Source organism: Mauremys reevesii, linkage group 2 (genome assembly GCF_016161935.1).
Source record: "Mauremys reevesii isolate NIE-2019 linkage group 2, ASM1616193v1, whole genome shotgun sequence".
Lineage (NCBI taxonomy): Eukaryota > Metazoa > Chordata > Testudines > Geoemydidae > Mauremys > Mauremys reevesii.
Genome location: NC_052624.1, coordinates 214434509 through 214457516, shown reverse-complemented (window position 1 = coordinate 214457516; position 23008 = coordinate 214434509). Strand labels below are relative to the sequence as shown.

At 44.3% G+C, this 23008-nt stretch overlaps 1 protein-coding gene across 38 annotated transcripts in view; it reads right to left on the bottom strand.

Moving 5' to 3' along the window:
* Window positions 1-23008, bottom strand: part of DTNA (dystrobrevin alpha) — a 323219-nt gene that overhangs the window by 296461 nt on the left and 3750 nt on the right. For 13 of the 38 annotated variants that reach the window (XM_039522811.1, XM_039522824.1, XM_039522825.1 and 10 more), the window contains exon 1: window positions 8174-8309. The exons of 1 other annotated variant lie outside the window; for it this stretch is intronic. In XM_039522811.1, coding sequence (XP_039378745.1) covers window positions 8174-8289 — 116 coding nt within the window. In that variant the 5' untranslated portion in view covers window positions 8290-8309. Of the gene's footprint in view, window positions 1-8173; window positions 8312-9046; window positions 9150-23008 lie in introns of those variants that run through there. 24 more of the 38 variants (XM_039522814.1, XM_039522820.1, XM_039522830.1 and 21 more) reach the window with 6 other exon arrangements.

Sequence of the window (23008 nt, the reverse complement as noted above, 5' to 3'; positions counted from 1 at the left end):
CCCACTCTGAACTGGTTAGCAACCGATCGGTAGCAGTCTGCAGTAGCCAGCTTCCACAGTGCAGTCGCCACACACTTCTCCAATGGCAGGGCAGCTCTCATTCTAATTTCCTTGTGCCGCAGGGCTGGGGCTAGCTTATCACACAGTCCCATGAATGTGGCTTTCCTCATCCAAAAGTTTTGAAGCCACTGCTCATCATCCCAGATGTGCATGACAATGTGATCCCACCACTTAGTGCTTGTTTCCTAAGCCCAAAAGCAGCATTCCACTGTGGTCAGCACCTCCATGAATGCCACAAGCAATCTCGTGTCATAGCTAGTACGCTTGGCGAGATCAATGTCACACTCCTCTTGCCTTTGTAGTTTAAAAAATCAGTCTGGAGATAACGAGGTTAGTTCAATCAGGGAGGATGAGGCCCTCTTCTAGCAGTTGAGGTGTTCACTGATTGAACTAACCTCGTTATCTCCAGACTGATTCTGGCCTGCATATTTACACCTGCCTCTGGAAATTTCCATTACATGCATCTGACGAAGTGGGTATTCACCCACGAAAGCTTATGCTCCAATACACCTGTTAGTCTATAAGGTGCCACAGGACTCTTTGTTGCTTTTTATTAAAGTCTGTGTATATCAAACCCCAGACCTTGTTTAACAGTGTTTAAGCTGGACAGTGACTGGGTTACGTTAACACCCTTGGCCCATATATATTGCATCTAGATTAGTACAACAGAGAGACTAGCCACCTTAGTACAATCCCATCCAACCCCTGGGCACATACTCAGGTGCAGCTACACAGTAAGTCTTAGCGCGCTAGCTCAAGCAGAGCTAGCAAAGGTACATCTACTCAGGGGGAAATTACACTACCCAGCTACTATGTAGACATACTGTAATGTGGGTTTTTTTCCTGAGTGGGATGTTTAACAAAACTTCATTTCCTCTCTTAGGGAGATTGTTGAGTTCTCTTGAGTTAACTTTTTTAATGTATGCAATTCTACAATATACATGCATCTAGATAATACATTAGGTATATTTTATAAATTAAAAATCAATACTGTTCATATGCTGTAATTACCATGCTGTAACCAGACGTTTCCTTACTGTACTTTTTCTAAACCAGCCTAGTCCTGAAGTTCTACAGGTTTAGGACGCTTTGAAAAGACAGCTCTCCTCTTCTCCGAGAGCTCCAGGAAATGGATTAAAATTCAAAAGGAAGCTGATTTACAAAACATACGTGGTTACATGCATAACAAGAATTGGGTTGATGATTGTGATATTCAGAAATCAGATGGATATTTTATACAATATATTTTAAAATTGACAGCTCAGTAATGTTTTGCTATGATTTAAAACAGAAGTTTCGGGGTTATTTAAAAAACAACAACCCAAACCGGTTAGACTTATCACTGGTAATTCTTGTTGTAATTTAGGTTCCCCAACCTGCTTGCAGAGGGGAATCAGTTGTGTGAAATACGGAGAGCTACCTTACATTAGACTCTCCCGGTTAATTCTCATTGCCCCAAACAATGTTTTTTTCTTACATTTTCAATTAGAATCTGTAAGGAACTGGGGTCTAGGCTATCTGGCTTAGCAGTCATAACTGGGCTGGTGTCCACATGTCAAGGATGGCCACAAGGCAGTAGTCAGTGAGCAGGGATCAGAGTAATCATTAGGGCTGGGATCAACAGGCAAGAGGCAGGGTCAGAGCCAGGCCAGGATCATAGACCAGAAGTAATTGCCAGGCTGGAATCAGGAGATAAGAGTTCAGTGTCATGCTGGGGTCACAACCAGAGGTAGCTACTAGGCTGGAATCAGATGGCAAGAGTCAGGCTAGGGTTGGAGACTGGAGATCAGGAAGCAAGGTGAGGTCTAGAGTCATAACAAGCCAAAAAATCTATGTGATTACCCAGACAACATCCTGGGCCACACTCCAGGGCTAAATAGAGAGTATAGGCTACAGGGTGCTGTCACTCTGGATCCTTTGGGTGGTACTTCCTGCAGTGCCTAATTAACCTGCATAGTCTCCAATGGCAATATCAGCTGTCCCAGGCTCTATAGTTGTAGGTTCTAGTTCCACGGATTCTTACAAAATTGCATTGTTGTGATATTTGTATCAGTAAAAAATTATTTCAAACAGCCACTCCAACATTATTCTAAATCAAGGAACTCACGTGCTCTGTTATCTGTTGAAGGTAAGTGCCATAGCAAGTTCAGAATACATTTCTAATTCAAAATAACTGTACTGTAGATGTCTTGTTTTGTTTTTTAATACGACTTAGTGTGAAATCTTCCCTGTCACTATTTTACATATTGCTGAGGCTATCGTTACTGTAGTACTTGGGTGTTACTTACTTTAATTTAGAACTAATATCAGTTTCCCCTGGAGAGAGGAACAAAGCTGTCATTTCTTAACATCACCTAGACAGATTAAAGTCACTTACTAGAGCCAACCACTGGGGCCTGTGAAGCCACAGGTGCCTCCTCACTCCCCTCTCCTGTGTCCAGTTTTGGAACTGTAAAAAATGTTAAGGCCAGTCTCCAATTTCATTATTTACAAAATGAGTGAACTCATGGCTCCATTGAAGTCAATGTCAAAAGTGGATCCAGGATTTCACTCTACACCTCTTAGCCTTGAAGACGTAACTGATTAATCTGTGAAAGTCTGTCACTGATTTTTCCTGAAAACTCAGGTTAATGCTGTTCATGGTCACATACACAGCTTCCAGCACTGGCCTTTGTGGCTCATGAAAGACACTCAGCTGTGGTTCCCTACATTCTTGGAGGACCCTATATCAACTGAAAACTATATACTATGCTCTAACTGGCCTGCCTGAACTGCAGCAAGCACTTACTCCTGGATATTCTGCACACAATTTTAAAATTCTTCAAAATTCTGCATATTTTATTTGTCAAAATAACAGAATAGAATCACACCAGTTTCAATTATTTTGAGTCATTTATTTCAAAATACCTGTCAGTGAGTATGTCTGTAACAATACAGACAACAAAAAAGATTCAGAAAATGTTTTTTGACAAATAGATTCCCTACTAGGCATATTAATACAGAACTCAGAGATAATAATTCATTTAAACTATAATACAGAACCATATTTCCCGCACCACCCAGAAGCAGTGCAAAGGCTGAGGGGAGTCAGGGGTATCAGAGGAGCTGAGGGAAATAATTGCTGGGAAGGAGCCTGGGTGTGAACTTGGAGGGTTTCTGGGTATGGGTGGGAAAAGTATGGAACAGGAATTTGGGGGGGGGCAGGGAAGGACTGTTAGGAAGCTTCCCCCATGCAGACTCTGGCTGACCCCTAGTCTCTCCCATTCAGTCTCTCCACCTCCACTCAGACACCCATTTCCCCCATCCCCATGTGTCTCTGTGCCCCCACTCAGCTACCCCTGTCCCTATGTGGCCCTGCACCTCCCTCTCCCCTGTAGCCCTGCACCTCCACTCCCATTCAGCCCCTGCCCCAGTCTGTCCTCCTGCACTAGTCCTTATGAGCCCCAGTCTGAGCCCCCAGCACCCCACATTCTTTGTCTCATGACCTGGCCTGACAGGTGCTGTGAAGAAGACAGACTCTTTCTCTTCCCTAGCTGGCTGGGAGCGGCTGTGTGTTTTATCCCCACAGCGCCCTTTGGGTAAAAAAAGCAGAACTGCAGCAACTTTTAAGCGGAAGCTTTTCTCTGTGCAAAAAAGGTAAAATATTTGCAGCTCATTAATTATGTGCACGTGCAGTGGGGCAGAATTCCCCCAGGAGTAAAGCTCTGTCCCAGCTGCCAGCCAGTTGCTTGCTTTTGTAGAGCAATTAATGTGGCTTCAAGCCACAAGGAGGGACCACTCAATACTGTGAGAGGGAGCCTGATCTAAGCAGAGGTCTGGGACTCTGGAGCAAGGAATTCCTGCATTCTAATCCCTTTGTGGCCTGGACCAAGTTACTTCAATTTCCCCAGCTGTTAAATGATGATATTAATACTTCTTACTTCTCAGGATGCTGACACTACTAATTAGTTAAAGTTAGCAATGTGCTAAGCACTATTAGCAAGACCAGTGAGGCACAGCCCTCAAGGAAACAAGGCAATAAAGGTGTGAGAAAGGGTGACAGAAAAGTGAAGGCAATGTTGTTCTCTCATATTACATTACTTAGGGAGACAAGTGTCTGGCATCAGCCCTGCAGACATTCACTGGGGAGAAATCCTAGCTTCACTGAAATCAATGGGAGCTTTGCCATTGACTTAAAGGAGCCAGAATTTTTACCCCAGTATCTAAGATGTTTTAAAAGTGACCTAAGGTTTCATGTTTAAATGTGATTTTATTAATGATAAGTACAACCTAACTAATGTCCCAGGGGGTGAAGCAGTCCACCCGCAGGAAAATTCCAGGATCAAGGCTTATTATTAGAAAGTACTATTCAGTGACAAACTCAACTGAATATTACAGTATGGCTGATACATGGATAGAGCTTTGAGTCTTACTTTTGCCGCTGACTTGCATGCACCCTTGGACAGTTCATTTAACCTTTCTATAGTCAGTGTCCTCATCTTTAAAATGGAGATAAGGAGACTGACCCAGCTTTGACAAGCACACTGATATCTACATGTCAGCCAGTGCAACAGAAGTCCTAGGCACATCAGACTGTATAAGAAACTGGAGTTTTTATTGTATTGTATAATATTTGACATACTAATATATCATGACATAAGGCCTAATCCTGCACTACTGATTTCAATGGAAGCAGGATCAAGCCCATAAAGAAATGCCCATATGAGGGCTCATTGTTAAGGCTGAGTGTTCAGTAACTTTTTCAACTGCATGTATGTTAGTTTCTTGCCTGGATTCATAATGAATGTCATACACACAGTACATACATACCACGTAATATGAAACTTAAATGTAAGGGGCCTGACTCATCACTCCAGTATACCCGTTTTATGCCTGTGTGACTCAAACCCAAGATTCTCTCCCCCCAACCACATAGCTGTTAAAAACACTCATGGAGTACCCCACACAGCTAGTCATGAACTGTGTAGCCCACATTAATGACTAGTTAAATCTCATAGCACAATTAATGAGTCTGTAACAGTCCACAATACTTACATTTTGTAACTGTGCTGAGTGGGTGGGGACTTATATAATTAATGTAAAAAACAATAGTTTAAAACATAGTCATTAGGATTTACCATGCTATGCTTGGCAGTATACTTAGGCAGCCTTTTTAAAGAAAAACAGTCTTTGCCAACTGTTAATAATGAGTGTGCAAGTTATGCTTAACACCACAAAATTAAGGGCACAGAGCTTAATCAGTTTAAACAAAAAGTTGTTCCAGAACAATGTTAACTCCAAGACTGTAGTCCAGAAAACTGCTGAAAATAAAAGAGAAACTTTCTGGACAGCTGTTAGATGGTAATTTATTAAACTTTTTAAAGAAGGACATGGTGTGTTTGTTTGTGGCCTTTGTTCTTCACAGCTAATTTCTTCTGACTTTCAACTGTACAAGTGTAAAAGATTATGGAGCTGATTCTCTGCTCACAACAATTTTATACCAGTGTATTTCCACTGACTTCATTGCACTTATAGCTGATTAAGGCTCTGATCCTGGAAACAGATGTGCGGGTGCTGACCTTTACATACTGAAGTCAACAGAATTATATACTTGCGTAAAATTGGTGTGAGAGGAAAAGCAGCTGTACAGGCTTTTACAATACACAAATGAAATTCAGAGGAAACTAGTTGTGAAGAACAAAGGCCTCAAAAACAAAAAAGTCACCCTTGTTTTTATTCTAAATTTTTTTTTTAATTTTCCCTCTAACAGATTCCCAAAACCTCTCTCTTGTTTTTCAGCAGTTTTTAGGTTGTGAAATCAATAGGATTCCATGTGGGTGTCACCAGCACATCTCCTTCGAGGATCAGGACCTGGTACAAGTGAGAGCAGAATCAGGAATGTTTGAGTATGCATAACTTGATGTAGACTATCGTCGGTATACATTATAACATACAAAAAATGGTACATACAGCAGATTACACTGAGACACAATTGGGGGGCCACATACACAGTTTCACATTCATAATTTATGTGCTCAGGCAGTGGGTGATGGGGTAATTTTGTATTTACTCCTACTCTTGCATGAGTGTAGCTACTTACTAAATCTCTCTCTAGTGGGTCAGTACAGAATTTTGTACTTTATGCATTGCTTTTTATAAACATGAGGAATTCACTTTCATATTTTAATTGTAATCATAATCATAACTTGACCATAAATTCTGTTCTTGCGGTAGAACAATAAACACTACCAATGCATTCAGTGCTGATATTGGGTAAATATGGGAATTTTGCCCTTGACTGTAATAGGAGCAGGATCAAGCTCTAAGAGTCGGCAGTGGTTATCATTGAAGAGGTGGTACAAAGTCATAAGTTCTGAAGCTGAATTTGAACACACACTAACACCTCTTCTGTCAACAGGTCACCTTTTTTTAAAAAAGCACACAGCAGTAATTTTTTACACTTTTTCACTTCATTAGTGAATAGTGTACTGGGTGCCAAAAGTGTGAAAGAGCCCCATAATGTGTTTGTCCAGTGGTGTTGGTGATACATATGTGATATATGCTAACATTCAACCGAAAGCTTACAAAAATACTGTTGGATTCTACCGCAATGATGGAGTTAAAGTTGAAAACGTTTTCCTTTTAAAAAAATTATTATATAACCATCTCCAATACTGGAATAATAAGGAAAAATGGCAGCAAAGTGTTCAAAAGAGAACATTAACTTACACAGCTTTGAGCTTGAGACAGGATTGAAAGTCTAGAAATAATAAGCTTATGATGTTGTTTCAACACTTTCTATTTCATGAACCTCTAATTTCAAAACCTTCTTCAAAACCAGGATTTATCAAGTGACATTTATTCACACTCGTGTTTAAACTCCATCTGAAACATTGCATATGCAAATAAATGAATTCCAATGCACATTTATGAGGTTCATCTGACCACAGTACCTGTAAAAGCTTAATTTAATTTTTAGGTAATCATTATTCTATAGTATAAATGCTATTACAGTATAGTATGATCAAACTATTCTTCAGTGACTAGGATATGCGTTGCAAATTATTAAAGTTTGTGAATTAGCAAGTAAGTGGACAGACAATTACAAATACAAAGATAATGCATTATCAAGTATATTTCAATCATTTATTTAGCCAGTTTTCAATTAGGTGATGATAATAGGTCATAGCACACCTGTGAAAGTGCTCTCTGATACATTTGGTAAAAATTATACACTCCATTAAGTTAAATTTCTAGAAAAAACTTACAGAGCTGGTGTTTAAAGATGCTAGAATTTTATTAATCACAGCTAGATTCATCTCTCCCTCTTCCAGTCGGCCTGTATGTACACACATACACAAACATCTTACAACTGCCAGGGTCATCAATGGAACAGCAAGTACGTTTAAAGCCCAGTGACCGGCAACATGCACTTTCACCATTGAAAAAAAACAACAACCCCACAGAAAAGCTGAAGTACAGTAAAAGTCAAATAACATATGACCTAGGCCTACGAAAAATTCCCTGTGTCCCGCCACCACACACACACCTCTCTCCATATTAATATATATATTGGTGATGTTTGGTAATAAAATGCATGATGCCAATAATCACCAGACCTTATGAAAAAGAGAGCTCTCCCACCGGGACCTACTTAATAGCACACAGACACCAAGTTATCACCCCCTTTTTTCCCCTTCTTACCCTCTCAAGAATTCAGTATCAGCATCCCTCTCTCTCTGTGTAGCAAGACAACTCCAGTTGGGTATTTCATACATTGGAAAATGAATGCATAACAACGTACCAATGCAAATATGAGTCATGCCAAAATATATTTATATCTAAGTGGGCAACAGGCTGAATAACCCTCTCCCTGCCAGCACATCCTTCCCCTTAGCCATTTCCATTGACACCGCAGTGCATTGCAACACTAGCAGCCGCCTCTGGCTCAGAAATTTTCATCCCTCCCCCCATCCAGTATTAAATACTCCTCAGGCTCTTTGCAGTGGTGGGAACCATCCTTAATGGAGGCTTCAGCATCCTCTGCGAGCCTTTTGGCTTTTGCATGGGAAAAGGGGGGAAGGGAAAGGAGAGGTGAGGGACAAGATGAGTGAAGGAATGAATGAATTGCTACCTCCAGAAAGGCTCTGTGGGCTGCTGCTTGCTCCTGCTCCTGCTGCTGCTGCTGCTGTCACAGCGGATCAGCTGATATTTACCTGTGAGGTAATGCACACTCTGTAAGGTCACCATGCACCCACTGAAATAGAGTGCAAAGCAGGAGAGAGACAGAGAGAGGGAGCTGCTGCTGCCGCTTCCCACTGCGAGCCGAGAGGCTGCACCGCGCGCAGGCTGCTGATGCGGCTGCAGCTCCTGGCACATGCTGCAGGTGTCAGAGCAGAAGCTGCCCTGCCTCAGACGGTACCCAGCGCGCTTCTGCACATGCTCCAGCCCCCGCGCTCGCCCTCCTCACGGGCGGGTGCGCAACCTCTGCACATGCCCACTGGGCCCGGGAAGCCGCTGCCCGGCCCCGGCCCCGGCCCCGGCCCGGAGGAGTCTCCCTGCGCTTCCCCGAGCGCACCCCGGCCCCGCCGGAGCCGCGCGGGGAGCGGAGCGGAGCGGAGCAAGGGGCCGGAGGGGAAGCGCGGCTCCGGCGGGAGCAGGCGGGATTGTGACGCACTGGGGGATGGAGGAGCAGGTGGGGCTGGGGGCAGGGAAAGCAGCAGATTGGGGGTGGGGAGCACATCGGGGTTGCATGGAGAGGGCCAAACGGTCGGGGATGGGGGCGCTCAGGTGCGGAGGATTTAGGAGCCGCGGGGGACGCAGGAGCAGACCGGGGGAGGAGTGGCTCAGCGGGGCGCATTGGCTGGGCTGTAGCTCGGGGGCCGGTGGGCAGCCGGGTGGAGGGGCTGATCCGCTGGGGATGTCGGGGGGGGGCGAGGGGGAGAGGCAGAGCCAAAGCGGGGTGGGGGCTTGATGGAGGAGCAGGTCAGGAGGGGGCTGCACGTACTGCGGGAGGGAGGGTTGGACTGTCAGCATCCGAACCCAAATCTAGAGTGACACAAAGTCACAGCGCCTCACGCACTAAAGATCCCTTGTGCTGGAACAGGAGTTGTTCCCGTGTTCCGATTCATTGTGAGCTGGGCAGTGACGTCACCCGGTTTCCCCTTGACCATTACCTCCCAGGAGAGAGGGGGTTTGTTCCAAGGGCCTTACAGCCTGCACTGTACAACGGAGTCAGAAAGCTAGAGAATAGAGAGGCTCACTTTTTAGTGACTTTCAGATCTGATATTAATTCACGTTTTTGACTGTTTTAATATTTGTTTTCTAATTTGCTCTCCTGCTCTCCCTCTCTAATTAGTAATGGTTCTGCTAATGTAAAAAATGTGCCACCTTGTATAAATGTTAATAATTGTTTTGCTAATGAAGTACTTTGTCAATTCCATCCAATTATTTTGCAAAAATGTATAAACCTGTTCTGGTGATGTTTATCTGTGTGTGTGTTTAAATTGACAGATAAGCTATTTTCACTACATTAGTTAACCAACAAAAATACAACTCTGCCTGAACAGAATTATTCTTACGAGAGGGAAGCCACTTAAAATACTAGAACGTTGAAGATTTAATGTATTTTCTTTTCTAAGTGCTAAATGTATTTTGAATCACATTTTTCACCTCCCTAGACCTCCACACTCAATCCTCATATAGCCTTCTTATTTGAGCTATAGTGGGAAGAGCAGATTTAAGCCTTAGTGCATTGAATTACAGTATGTATAGACCCATATTGTCCTATTTCCCAACCTAAATGCACGAACCTACATACAGATTTAGATCCTGCTCCTGTAGGGAGTCATGTATGTGCTTAGCTTTATTCGTATGAGCACTTCCATTTAAGTCAATGGGACTGCTCATACGAGGAAAGGTAAGCATGTGTGTAAGTGTAGGATTGCAGCCTCTGGTATGCTATAAATACCCTGATGTTGATGAACAGTCACAGCTTCCATTGACTGCAGCACTTCTGAAAATCATGACACTTAACATTTAGGAGCCTAAATATGATTTTAGGAGAATTAACATTAGGCATTCTGGTTTGAAAATGTTGGCCCTGGCATCAAAGTAATGTGATATCCTTCCCCCCCCAAAAAAAATTATGGCTTGTCCAACTGTTCGGAACCTATTCAGTGTGAGCTTAATACTGCAAGGTGCTTAAGGCTCAGCACTTGGCAGGATTGGGTTCTCACGTGCACATCTCCTTCCTCTACCACACATTACCTAAAAGTTAGAAGCAGCTATCTTTATTACAAATCTAATACATGCAATGTTTCAAACAGTAATATTTGAAAATGATTGTTTCTGTTCTGCTTTCGCAGATTTTCCCATCTGCTCTGGGCTACACATGAAAATTGTTAATTGACATTGTGTGTAATTCTTTAGCTCCACTACTTATGTCAGCACAAATAACACTTGAGAGTCTGATCCTGCCAGTCATTACTCCTCACATAACTTCAGGGGGATTCTGTATAGGCAGAAGAGTCTGTGCTAAGTGTACCTTGTTGTAGAATTGGAGGCTTAATTAATACAAGCACAATGACAACACTGGTTGAGGGGAAGTGTGATTATGTTGCAGGCCAAAATATGGGTTGTGACATATTTTTGGGTGTTATATGTGAGTATATTAATAGTATATATCAGGGATCAGCAACCCTCAGCCTGCCAGGGTAAGTCCCCAACGAGCTGGGCTGGTTTGTTTACCTGCTGCATCCACATTGCGGCTCCCACTGGCCGCAGGTCACCGTTCCAGGCCAATGGGGGCTGCGGGAAGTGGTGCAGGCCGAGGGATGTGCTGGCTGCAGCTTCTTGCAGCCTCCATTGGCCTGGAACAGCAAACCGCGGCCAGTGGGAGCCGCAATCGGCTGAACCTGTGGACGCGGCAGGTAAACAAATTGGCCCGGACCGCCAGGGTGCTTACCCTGACGAGCCACGTGCCAAAGGTTGCCAACCCCTGCTCTACACTAATTTTCACTCCATTTAAGGCCCCTTTTACACTGTTCTAGCATCCCACAATTCATAGATCCCAGCAGTTGGACAAAGCACAATGGGATACTTGCCCAGAATGCTGAGCACTTATTTCTAAATATGTCAGTGCTGTTTGTATGCACTGATTCAGAGGGAAGTGGGTAAAAGCCAGCTGTGTGAATGCAATTGTTTTGGAATAGTTATTATGCAACAGTTAGTGCACACAATCTTAATCTGCAAAAACCATACCATGTGGATAAGTGTAAATGAGAATCAGGTCCATAATCAAGAGAGGAGTCTCAGGCAATAGAAGACAATGAAAGAAGGTGCATAGGTGAGAATGGTAAAAGGATGTGATGCAGGCATTTCAGATACCATAGAGGATAGCCTGGTGTTATGCTCTTCTTTGGCAGAGCATAGAGGGCATAGGGTGACATCAGAAGCAAGAAGCCCGTTAAATAACCAGTGGGGCCACTGGACAATCGAGATGCTAAAGGAGCACTCAAGGACGATAAGCCCATTCCGGAGAAACTAAATGAATTCTTTGCATCGGTCTTCGTGGCTGAGGATAAGAGGGAGATTCCCAAACCTGAGCCATTCTTTTTAGGTGACAAATCTGAGGAACTGTCCCAGATCAAGGTGTCATTAGAGAGGTTTTTGGAACAAAATGATAAACTAAACAATAAGTCACCAGGACCAGATGGTATTAACCTTAGAGTTCTGAAGGAACTCAAATGAGAAATTGCAGAACTACTAACTGTAGTCTGTAACCTATCATTTAAATCAACTTCTGTACCAAATGACTGAAGGATAGCTAATGTGATGCCAATTTTTAAAAAGGGCTCCAGAGGTGATCCCGGCAATTACAGGCCACTAAGCCTGACTTCAGTACCGAGCAAACTGGTTGAAACTATAGTCAAGAACAAAATTATCAGACACATAGATGAACATAATTTGTTGGGGAAGAGCCAACATGGTTCTTGTAAAGGGAAATCATGCCTCACCAATCTGCTAGCTTTCTTTGAGGGGGTCAACAAGCATGTGGACAAGGGGAATCCAGTGGATATAGTGTACTTAGATTTTCAGAAAGCCTTTAACAAGGTCTCTCACCAAAGGCTCTTAAGCAAAGTAAGCTGTCATGGGATAAGCGGGAAGGTCCTCTCGTGGATTGGTAACTAATTAAAAGATAGGAAACAAAGGGTAGGAATAAATGGTCAGTTTTCAGAATGGAGAGAGGTAAATAGTGGTGTCCCCCAGGAGAGTGTACTTGGCCCAGTTCTGTTCAACATATTCATAAATGATCTGGAAAAAGGGGTAAACAGTGAGGTGGCAAAATTTGCAGATGATACAAAACTACTCAAGATAGTTAAATCCCAGGCAGACTGCGAAGAACTACAAAATGATCTCTCAAAACTGGGTGAGTGGGCAACAAAATGGTAGATGAAATTCAGTGTTGATAAATGGAAAGTAATGCACATTGGAAAATATACTCCCAACTATACATATAAAATGATGGGGTCTAAATTAGCTGTTACCACTCAAGAAAGAGATCGTGGAGTCATGGATAGTTCTCTGAAAACATCCACTCAGTATGCAGTGGCAGTCAAAAAAGCGATTGGGATAGATAATAAGGCAGAAAATATCACATTGCTAATTGCCATTGATGGGGTGACTAGAACAGCACATAGTGTTCAAGGTATGGACGTACCATACCACAGATTTATAGAGTGGCATTACATTGTTTTCTGTCTTATTATCTATCCCTTTCCTTATGATTCCTAACATTCAGTTAGCTTTTTTGGTTTTTTTTTTCCTGCTACTACATATTGAGCGGATGTTTTCAAAATATTATCCACAGTGACTCCAAGATCTCTTTCTTGATTGGTAACAGCTAATTTGGATCCCATCATTTTGTATTATAGTTGGGATTATGTTTTCCAATGTGCATTACTTTGCATTTATGACCATTGAATTTCATCTGTCATTTTGTTGACCACTCACCCAGTTTTGTGAGATTCCTTTGTAATTCTTCTCAGTCTGCTTTGAACTTCACTGTCTTTAGTAATTTTGTATCACTTCACTGTTTATCCCCTTTTCCAGATCATTTATGAATATGTAGAACAGTACTGGTCCTGGTACAGATTCCTGGGTGACACCACTATTGACCTCTCTCTGTTATGAAAACTGAAAAACAGATTGTGATAAATGAAGGGAGGCTACCTCCCTTTTATGGACACCCAGCCAGCCAGTTAGCTATAAAATCCCTGTTAGTAGCTGTTCTCTACTTGCTTTACCTGTAAAGAGTTAAAAAGTCCATAGGTAAAAGGAAGGGAGTGGGCACCTAACCAAAAGAGCCAATGGGAAGGCCAGAACTTTTTAAAATTGGGAAAAAACTTCCCCTTTGTCTGTCTGTGTTGTTCTCCTGGTGAGAGAGACTGGGCTTGAACTATGCTGTAAAAAGCTTTGGGCCAGGTATGAAAAATCACCAGATCATACCTAGAAACTACTCATTTGAAACCCCAGATATGTAAGTAGATCAGGACATGTCTAGGAAGACGCAATTAGGTTTTTCTCTTTCATTTCTTTATTGCTTGTGGACTCCTCTGTGCTAATCCCAGGTGCTTTTGTTTTGCTCAATCCTTGTAATTGTTTTTGTTTTTTTAATCTAGCAAAAAGCCTAAATTCCAAATGTATTTGTTTTTAATAAAATTTATCTTTTTTAAGAACAGGATTGGATTTTTGTGTCCCTATCAGCTGATTTCCTTTGTTTTCTTTCTTAGCTCTTCCCAGGGGAGGGGGAGGGGTGGTAAAAGGGCTTGAGGGTACCCCACAGGACGGAATTCCCAAGTCTCCTTCCTGGGTTCTCAAAGGGGTTTTTGCACTTGTGTGGTAGCAGCATCTACCCATCCAAGGTCAGAGAAAAGCTGTAACCTTGGGAGTTTAATACAAGCCTGGAGTGGCCAGTATTAATGTGTAGAATCTTTGTGGGCCCCATCTTCTGCTCTCAAAGGACCAGAGTGGGGAATGAGCCCTGACACAGATAACACAGGACTCTAGATATAATCCCACTGAACTCAATGACACTACTTGTGGAGTAAAGTATTATTCACTTTGAGAATGGGTATTTCAGTCTGGCCCAGAGGGATTGTTTTCGTTTGAAGCATGCATACAAAGCCAGAAAAAGTTTAAATGAAATGAAGGATCAGATTTAGGAAGAATATTAGATTGATACCACTTAGAAAGTCCCTTGCTGTGGAACAGAGTTGAAAACAGATGTGTGGGTGTTTCCTGAGTGGAGTACAAATACCTTGCTGTGTGTACCTACTTATAGACCAAGAGCCTGTTTCACCACTGCTTTACTCTAATTTTACATAGGTAAATGACATAGATTTCAGTGGAAAACAATTTAAATGGAAATACACTAGCATAAAACTGGAATCAGACAGCTGTAAATCAGGGCTCAAGGGAGCAAAATGAAGTGTAGGCATTGTCCAAAGGGTGTGTCAGCCTTCACAATTCACAGCCCATAGATTTCAGGAAGTCCTATAGCCCTCAGAACTTGCAACCCATAGATTTCATTGCCAGAAGCTAAGATCGCTAACAGGCAAATTTGGAGGCAGGTGCAAAAGGTGGGGTGACTGTTTCCTGCTGACTTTGCCAATTACTGTATATTGCCTTGCATTGCCTTGTCGTCCTCTTTCCACTCCTGCTGCTGTCCTCCTTGCATCTCCTGGATCAGCTGTGTGTGCTGTGTTACTGGAGGGCCCCATGCACCTTCCCAGTTCATAGGCCACTATGTGCTAAGCAGGGGTAAGCCTGAGCCAGCTCAGCCCCCGCCACATGCACAAAGGCTTTGCAGCCTCTGCCAGGCTTCGAAAGAGTGATTTTGTTTTTCTGAGCATTGCCTCCATTTTGGTTCTCTCTCAGCACAGCAGGTGTTGGCAGCTGCAGCACAGTGGAGAGGGGATTCCCTCCGAGTTAAGGATCACAGACGAGGATTTCATTCCCCTCCTTCCCCCATCCACTTATTGTGTGTGCTATCTGCAGCCTCTTTGCTGGAGGTGCCCTGATTTCACACAGGCACACACACAGCAATAGCAGCTGAGGATCAGGTTCTCAGTTTCTGCAAAAGCCTGTGTGCTGGAGATGTCCTTATTTCTCCCACGCTGAGCATCTGACATATTCTGTGCTGGAGCGGTCCGTATTTTACACCAACACAGTCACCCTCCCCTCTGTTCCAGAAGCGACTTATTTTCCACCCTCAGACTGCGTGTGTCATCCTCTCTGCAGGAAGTGTCCTCCGACCCCCTCTCCCACTGCATGTAGTACATCCTCTGTGTCGGATGCGCCCTTATTTCTCCCACCTGCTGTGGGTGTAATGTAAGGCCAAATTTTTCACATAGTGTTCCGTAAAGCACCTAACTCCATCCTTAGGAACCTGTGTAAAAGTGGCCTGATTTTTGGAAGTTCTGGGCATTCACACTCCCAGAAGTGAATGGGAGCCGCAAGTTCTCAACACCTCTAAAAATCAAGCCATTTTACATAGGTGCCTAGATATGTAGTTAGGTGCTTTACTTAGTGAACCACACTTGGATATTTTGGTTTTCATGTTTTAACTTGAGTTGGAGTTATTGTATCTAAAATATTCCCAGTTCTCCTATCACTGTTATACAATTTATAAGATCAAGTGTCTGCAAAACCAAGCTACAAACAGTTTGTTCCTTTGAGATATGTTAATTACTCCTTTCTTTAACTAAGGGTATGTCTACACTGGCAAAGTTACAGCACCGGGAGTTAGAGCGCTGAAGAGAAACTGCTGTTGTGTGTTCAAACTGTCAGCTGCCTGCGCAATAGCATGTTCGCACTTGCGGCACTTGCAGTGGTATTTGGAGCGGCGCACTCTGGGGAGCTATCCCACAGAGCATCTCTTCCTCTTCTGCTGCTAAGAGTTGTGGGAAAGCAGAGGGGGTCGCAGGGCATCCTGGGTCTTGTCCCAATCTCCCATGATGCATTGCTTTGCATCACAGCAATCCCTGTGCTTCCATCTGCATTTGGCGCCATCTTTCAACGGTTTGTATACTGCACGCTCTGCTCTGCCTTTTTTGGTCTGCAGGAATGGATCCCACACTGTTGACCAATATGCTGCTCGCTCTGACTAACATGTCATGAGGGGCAGTGGAGTTATTCCTTAAACTACAAAGGCAAGAGGAGTGTGACATTGATCTTGCCACACATAGTAGTTATGACACAAGATTGCTTGTGGCATTCACGGAGGTGCTGACCACAGTGGAATGCTGCTTTTGGGCTCGGGAAACAAGCACTGAGTGGTGGGATCACATTGTCATATATGTCTGGGATGAAGAGCAGTGGCTGCAGAACTTTTGGATGAGGAAAGCCACATTCATGAGACTGTGTGATGAGCTCACCCCAGCCCTGTGGCGCAAGGACATGAGAATGAGAGCTGCCCTGCTGTTAGAGAAGCATGTGGGGATTGCACTGTGAAAACTGGCTACTCTAGACTGCTACCGATTGATCGCTAACCAGTGTGGAGCGGGAAAGTTGACCGTTGGACTTGTGTTGACGGAACTGTGCAGGGCCATTAATTGCATCCTGCTCCGAAAGACCGTGACTCTGGGCAATGTGCATGACATTGTAGATGGCTTTGCACAAATGGGCTTTTCTAACTGCGGAAGGGCGATAGATGGCACTCTTATTCCAATTCTGGCACCAGACCACCTAGCCATCGAGTACATTAATCGGAAGGGGTATTTCTCAATGATTCTCCAGGCACTTGTGGATCACCGTGGGTGTTTCATGCAGTCTGGTCTGGAAAGGTGCATGATGCACGCATCTTTGGAACACTGGCCTGTTCAGGAAGCTGCAAGCAGGGACCTTCTTCCCAGACCAGAAGATCACCTTAGGGGAAGTCGAAATGCCTGTTATGATCCTGAGAGAGACTCTGCCTACCCCTTAATGCTGTGGCTTATGAAGCCATACCTAGGGCACCTTGACAGCAGCAAGGAGTGGTTCAACAACAGGTAGAATGACTGTTGAGTGTGCTTTTGGCCATTTAAAGGCCCGTTGGCGCTGCCTTTATGGGAGGCTGGATTGGGCCGTTGACAATATTCTATGCTTATAGCCACATGCTGTACGCTCCATAACATTTGTGAAGGGAAGGGTGAAAGCTTCACTCAGGGATGGACCGCTGAGGCTCAGCACCTGGAGGCTGAATTTGAACAGCCAAAGACCAGGGCTATTAGAGGGGCACAGCGTGGGGCCATAAGGATCAGGGATGCCGTAAGGCAGCAATTTGAAGCCGAAAGCCACTAATATTTGTAGCTGTGCTCTGGAGTGCAGTGCTTATAATGCTAGGAGGTGATTGTGATTGGTGCAGATGATGCACCATGAAGGTGTAAGAAAATTGCCTGTTGCTTTGCAGTGCTCTGTTTAAATTAATGGAATAAAGATTGCTTTTCAAACAATTCTTTTATTAAAAAACAACAACAGGAGGAGAGAGACAAACAAAAAAACATATCAGCACTGAAGGGGATAGGGGAAGGGAGGGTCCCAGGAGGAGATGGGGTCCCAGGATGGTTAAAGATTTGTGTATGTCCAATCTTGTCCTCTGGAGTACAGTGCAGCGGGTACTGTACTTCAACAGGGCTAAACTGCTAAGGGATGGGTGTTGAGTGCAGTAGGTACTGGGAGTCCGCAGTTCTGGACTGTGAGTGGGGAGGAGTGGAATGCAGTGGGTACAGACTGGAGCCAGGAGGTTTATAAGACTGTGTTGGTGATGTCCGGGAGGCGCATGGGAAAGAGTTTTACAACTACGGCTGCAGCGGAGGGTGGGCGCGGAGCTGCTCGGTTTGCAGTGCTAGTATTGCCTGGAGTTTGTCCGCTTCGCACTCCATAATGTTTAAGAGCCACTCCATGGCTTTGTTCTGGCGTGCTCCATTCTCCTGTTGGTCCCTCTTCTCACTGTCCCCCCACTCCTTCAATTCCTGTTTTTCGGCCGCGGAGTGACATGACATCATGCAGAAAGTCCTCTTCAGTTCTTCATGGCCGCTTTCTAATTCTGCGCAGCCGTTCAGCTGGCGATAACAAAGAGGGAGATTGGGCTCCCAAGGTCATATCTGTGAAGCCAAAACACAACATTTTACAAAAGCAGTATTGTTTGCAACACACAGACCACTGATTTAAAACACAGCCACTATTCATATACCTTTCACTAACTGGCTGACCCCAGGCAAGCACACATGAGCCATAAGGCCACAAAATGGTGAGTAGCCACAGGGGGGGCTTATAATCATTCATGTTCCCACATTTTCCACAGGCTGTGTTTGTTATGGAAAATATCTCGCTGAGGGTGAGCAGGGACTCAAGGCAGGGTCTTCTCCAAGCCTGCGGCTTCCACCCTGGCCCTTATGCGGCTCACCTGTGTGCAGCAATGGTCCTCCCCTACCCCCCCCGCCAGTGACAGTACTGTGGTGTGAGAAAGTTACCCTTAATGGGGCAAGAAACAAAGCACCTCTGCCAAAGAGCCTGCGGCAGTGGATTGCCCAGTATCTCCAGGAGAGTCTTCTGAAGATCTCTGAGGCAGATTCCTGTGAAGCAAGGGAGTCAGTCAACAGCCTGTTCCACCACTCAGACTAGGTATGTGGGTGGTACGTGCATCATACAGACACAAGTCTGCTTTCTGCAACCCTCCTGCCCCCAACAACTCGCTTCAGCGATTCCCAAAATCAAAGCCACTTACCAGGGGCCTCCTCTCCTGTTTGCACTTCACTAAGCTCCGATAGCTGTGACTGTCTAGCTTCCTCCAGAGTAGAGAAGAGTTCCTGGCTGCATGAATCTCTGACCTCCAAGTCATCCTCTGCCTCTGGGTCCCCCTCCACATCCTCGTCCAGTATTTCCTCCTCCTGTCTTGGTCCACTCTTGACTGGCATGCGAGCCACTGAAGCATCCTCAGTGGCCTTTGCAGTGGAGGGGGGGGGGTCACCGCCGAGTATCACGTCCAGCTCTTTGTAGAACTAGCAGCTCGTGGGCGCAGCACCAGAGCGGCAGTTTGCCTCTCATGCCTTGTGGTAGGCGTTCCGCAACTCCTTCACTTTGCCCCTGCACTTCAGTGTGTTCCAGGCATGGCCCCTTTCTGTAATGCATCGTGAAATCTGTCCGTAGGTATCATAATTCCTGCAGCTGAGACTGGACAGCCCAGCTGATGAGGTCCAGCAGCTCAGCATTGCTCCAAGCGGGGGATCGCCTGGTGCATGGAGCAGGCATGGCCACCTGGAAAGATGCGCTGAGACCACTGCACGTGTCACCGAGCAAACAGGAAGGGGACTTTTAAAATTCCAAAGGAATTTACAGGGTGGGGATGACGGTTGGTCACCTGAAGGCAGGACAGTAGAGTTCAAACTGATGACCAGAGAGGCGAGAACAGGCATGGTGGGACACCTCCCGGAGGCCAATTGCAGCACTGTAATCAACCAGGGTGTCTACACTGGCACTGCGGCACTGTACCCCCGGCACTGAAAGCTGTATGTCTCTCGTAAGGGTGTTTTTTTTTTTTTACAGCGCTGCAACCGCACAGTTTCTGTGCACTAAGTGGCTTGGCAGCGTGTACACCTTAGGAGTTACAATGCAGAAAGCTGCTTTACTGAGAAGAAACTTGCCAGAGTAGACAAGGCCTATAAGACTAACTGCTAATATGCAACAGAATGGCTATATTATTTCTAGTGTGCTAATAGTTTTTTTCCCCCTCAGTACAGACTACAGCACTTTCAGAAGTGCTGTGCCGAGTCTTCATTTATTCACTCTGATTTAAGATTTCACGTGCCAGTAATACATTTTAACATTTTTAGAAGGTCTCTTTCCATAAGTCTATAATATATAACTAAACTATTGTTGTATGTAAAAGTAAATAAGGTTTTAAAAACGTTTAAGAAGCTTCATTTAAAATTCAATTAAAATGCAGAGCCCCCTGGACTGGTGGCCAGGACCCAGGCAGTGTGAGTGCCACTGAAAATCAGCTCATGTGCCGCCTTTGGCACACGTGCCATAAGTTGCCTACTCCTGGACTACAAGATGAGACACAATCCCTGTCCCCAGGAATTTACCATCTAAGTGTTTATAGTATTTAACATTAAGAAATGATTAGTATGGGGATATTTAAGAAATTGATTGAGAATATGTTAGCAAGAAAACAAGTACACCTTTTATAATCTTTCAATTGATTTTTTTCCCCTCTCCCATAAAAGAAAAGGTCTGGCTGGGTTAATATGTGCAGATTGCATCAGTAACCTGTGTGATCTAGGTCTTTTTCCCAGCTGTGGGAGTTAGAATAGGAACCTTAGTCTTACCAAACTAATGGCTTTGCAGCAGCTGTATTATGCAGAACATTATAGCAGCCTCCAGAGAGGGCAGAGTACATCAAAAACACATTGCAATGGACATTTACTTATTTGCTTGCAGTGTGAGGCTACAGTTGCCTACTTAGGAAATATCAAGCTGCTGTAAGTATTGCCTATTCTGTTCCAAGAAAAGTTTAAAATGTTTTAAAACTGTCTGAGTTCTTAAACATTTCTTGGCGGTGGAGAAACTAAGAGACATCCCTGTCTTCTCTGTTTAATGTTGTAGTTGTGTGACTACCTCAAGTTCAGTTATAAAAGGCTCACTCCTGTGCTACACCAGTTCAACCTGGTCCCAGAGAGAATAAAGAATCTCAGGGGAGCATAAAGGACACTCAAAATGTTTAGAAGAAAAAATAAATATGAACCCTTGCAACTAGCAACTTAGAGCACAAAGCTGGAAATACAGTTACAAGTGGCTGTGAGAAAATGGATTGATGTTTCATTAAATTATTTTCCTTTAAAACAATTAGATTTCAGCTTTTCCAAGAGGGTATATTTTTAAGAGAGGGGTACATTAACTAAAAATGCTATTCAAGACTTACTTGCTTTTGCATTTTATCTTCAAGAAATAAGACACTTGTGACCGATACAATGTCACTTTTAAAAGAGCAAGAACTCTGTAGAACTATACAACTGTTGTTATTTGTACTAAGCCTCTAGAGGTCTCAATCAGGATCCGGGTCCCATTGTGCTAGACATTATACAAACACAAACTAAAAAGACACAGTCCCTTCCTCAAAAAAAGAACAGGAGTACTTGTGGCACCTTAGAGACTAACAAGTTTATTTGAGCATAAGCTTTCATGGGCTACAGCCCACTTCATCAGATGCATGGAATGGAACATACAGTGAGAAGATATATATACATACAGAGAACATGAAAAGGTGGGAGTTGCCCTACCAACTCTAAGAGGCTAATTAATTAAGATGAGCTATTATCAGCAGGAGAAAAAAAACTTTTGTAGGGATAATCAAGATGGCCAATTTCATACAGTTGACAAAAAGGAGTGAGGATACTTAACATGGGGAAATAGATTCAATTTGTGTAATGACCCAGCCACTCCCAGTCTCTATTCAAGCCAAAGTTAATGTATCTAGTGTGCATATTAATTCAAGTTCAGCAGTTTCTACTTGGAGTCTGCTTTTGAAGCTTGTTGCAAAATTGCCACCTTTAAGTCTGTTACTGAGTGACCAGAGAGGTTGAAGTGTTCTCCTACTGGTTTTTGAATGTTATGATTCCTGATGTCAGATTTGTGTCCATTTATTCTTTTGCATAGAGACTGTCCGGTGTGGCCAATGTACATGGCAGAGGGGCATTGCTGGCTCATGATGGCATATATCACATCGGTAGATGTGCTGGTGAATGAGCCCCCGATGGTATGGCTGATGTGATTAGGTCCTATGATGGTGTCACTTGAATAGATATGTGGACAGAGTTGGCATTGGGCAAGGATAGGTTCCTGGGTTAGTGTTTTTATTGTGTGGTTGCTGGTGGTTTACAACTTAAGCACTGAAATAATCAATCCTGACAATATGGGACTGTATATAGTCTTTCAGTTAACCACAGGCTGCACATTAGGGGAGATCCAGGTATTGATAAAGGCTTATTGATGATGAAGGCCAGCTGGGTAGGAGCAGGCTGAGCGAGTGCAAAGTTTGGAGCAGAAGGGGACTGTAGGGAAAGAGTCTGCAGTCAATCTTCATGCACAGAGAGTGGCCAGGAGGAAAACCTGAGGGCAAAAGCCCTGCAGGAAGGGTTTATCCAGAGATATTGTGGGGAAGAAAGCCTGTGGAAGGCAGAGTGGGAAGAAGCCCAGGAAAAGAGCAGTGAGGGTTGAGACTGTGTAGACCTTGGCTGCTGATTATAGGGCTCATCGGCTGGAACCTGGAGTAGCAGATAGTGGCAGGTTCCCCTACCAGCCACTGGGAAAGTGGCATGGACTTGGAATTGGCATGGAGGACTGCCTGAGATGGCATATGGACAGTTTATCTAGAGGGCTTTGATACCCTTCCCTGGAAGGGGTGAGTTACAGTGCCCTGGCTGGAGGGCTGAGTCATGATGAGAGAGAGCACCTTGAGCCCTGGAGAGTGAGAGGGGCCACAGGGTGAGCGAGTGACAGAAGAGGGCTCTAGACTGGATGAGAGCTGATCCCCAGATCCAGCCATCCAGCCACTGCAGTGAGTGTACTCGGTTACAGGTTCCTTTTCTTCTTATTAACAGGTAAGGGTTTGTCTCTCTACACATCACACTAAGCTTGGACTCTGACTCAGGTTTAAGCCCAACCCCTCCACCCCTTCCACCCACACAGAAATCAGTCTGACTCTTCTAGAAACCCCTCTGACTCAAGCCCACTGCAAGGGAGGTGGGTCAGAACCAGAGTCCCACTGTCATGTGGGACAGAAATGTCTCCATATAGATTCTGCGAGTGAACAGTCTGTGCCTCAGGTTCAGAGAGAAGACTGGGTAGCTGAGTCTGCAGAGCAGGACAGCTGTGCAGTTAATCTCTTGAGAGTGCAGGGGAGGGCAGGTATACTCTCATCTCTAGA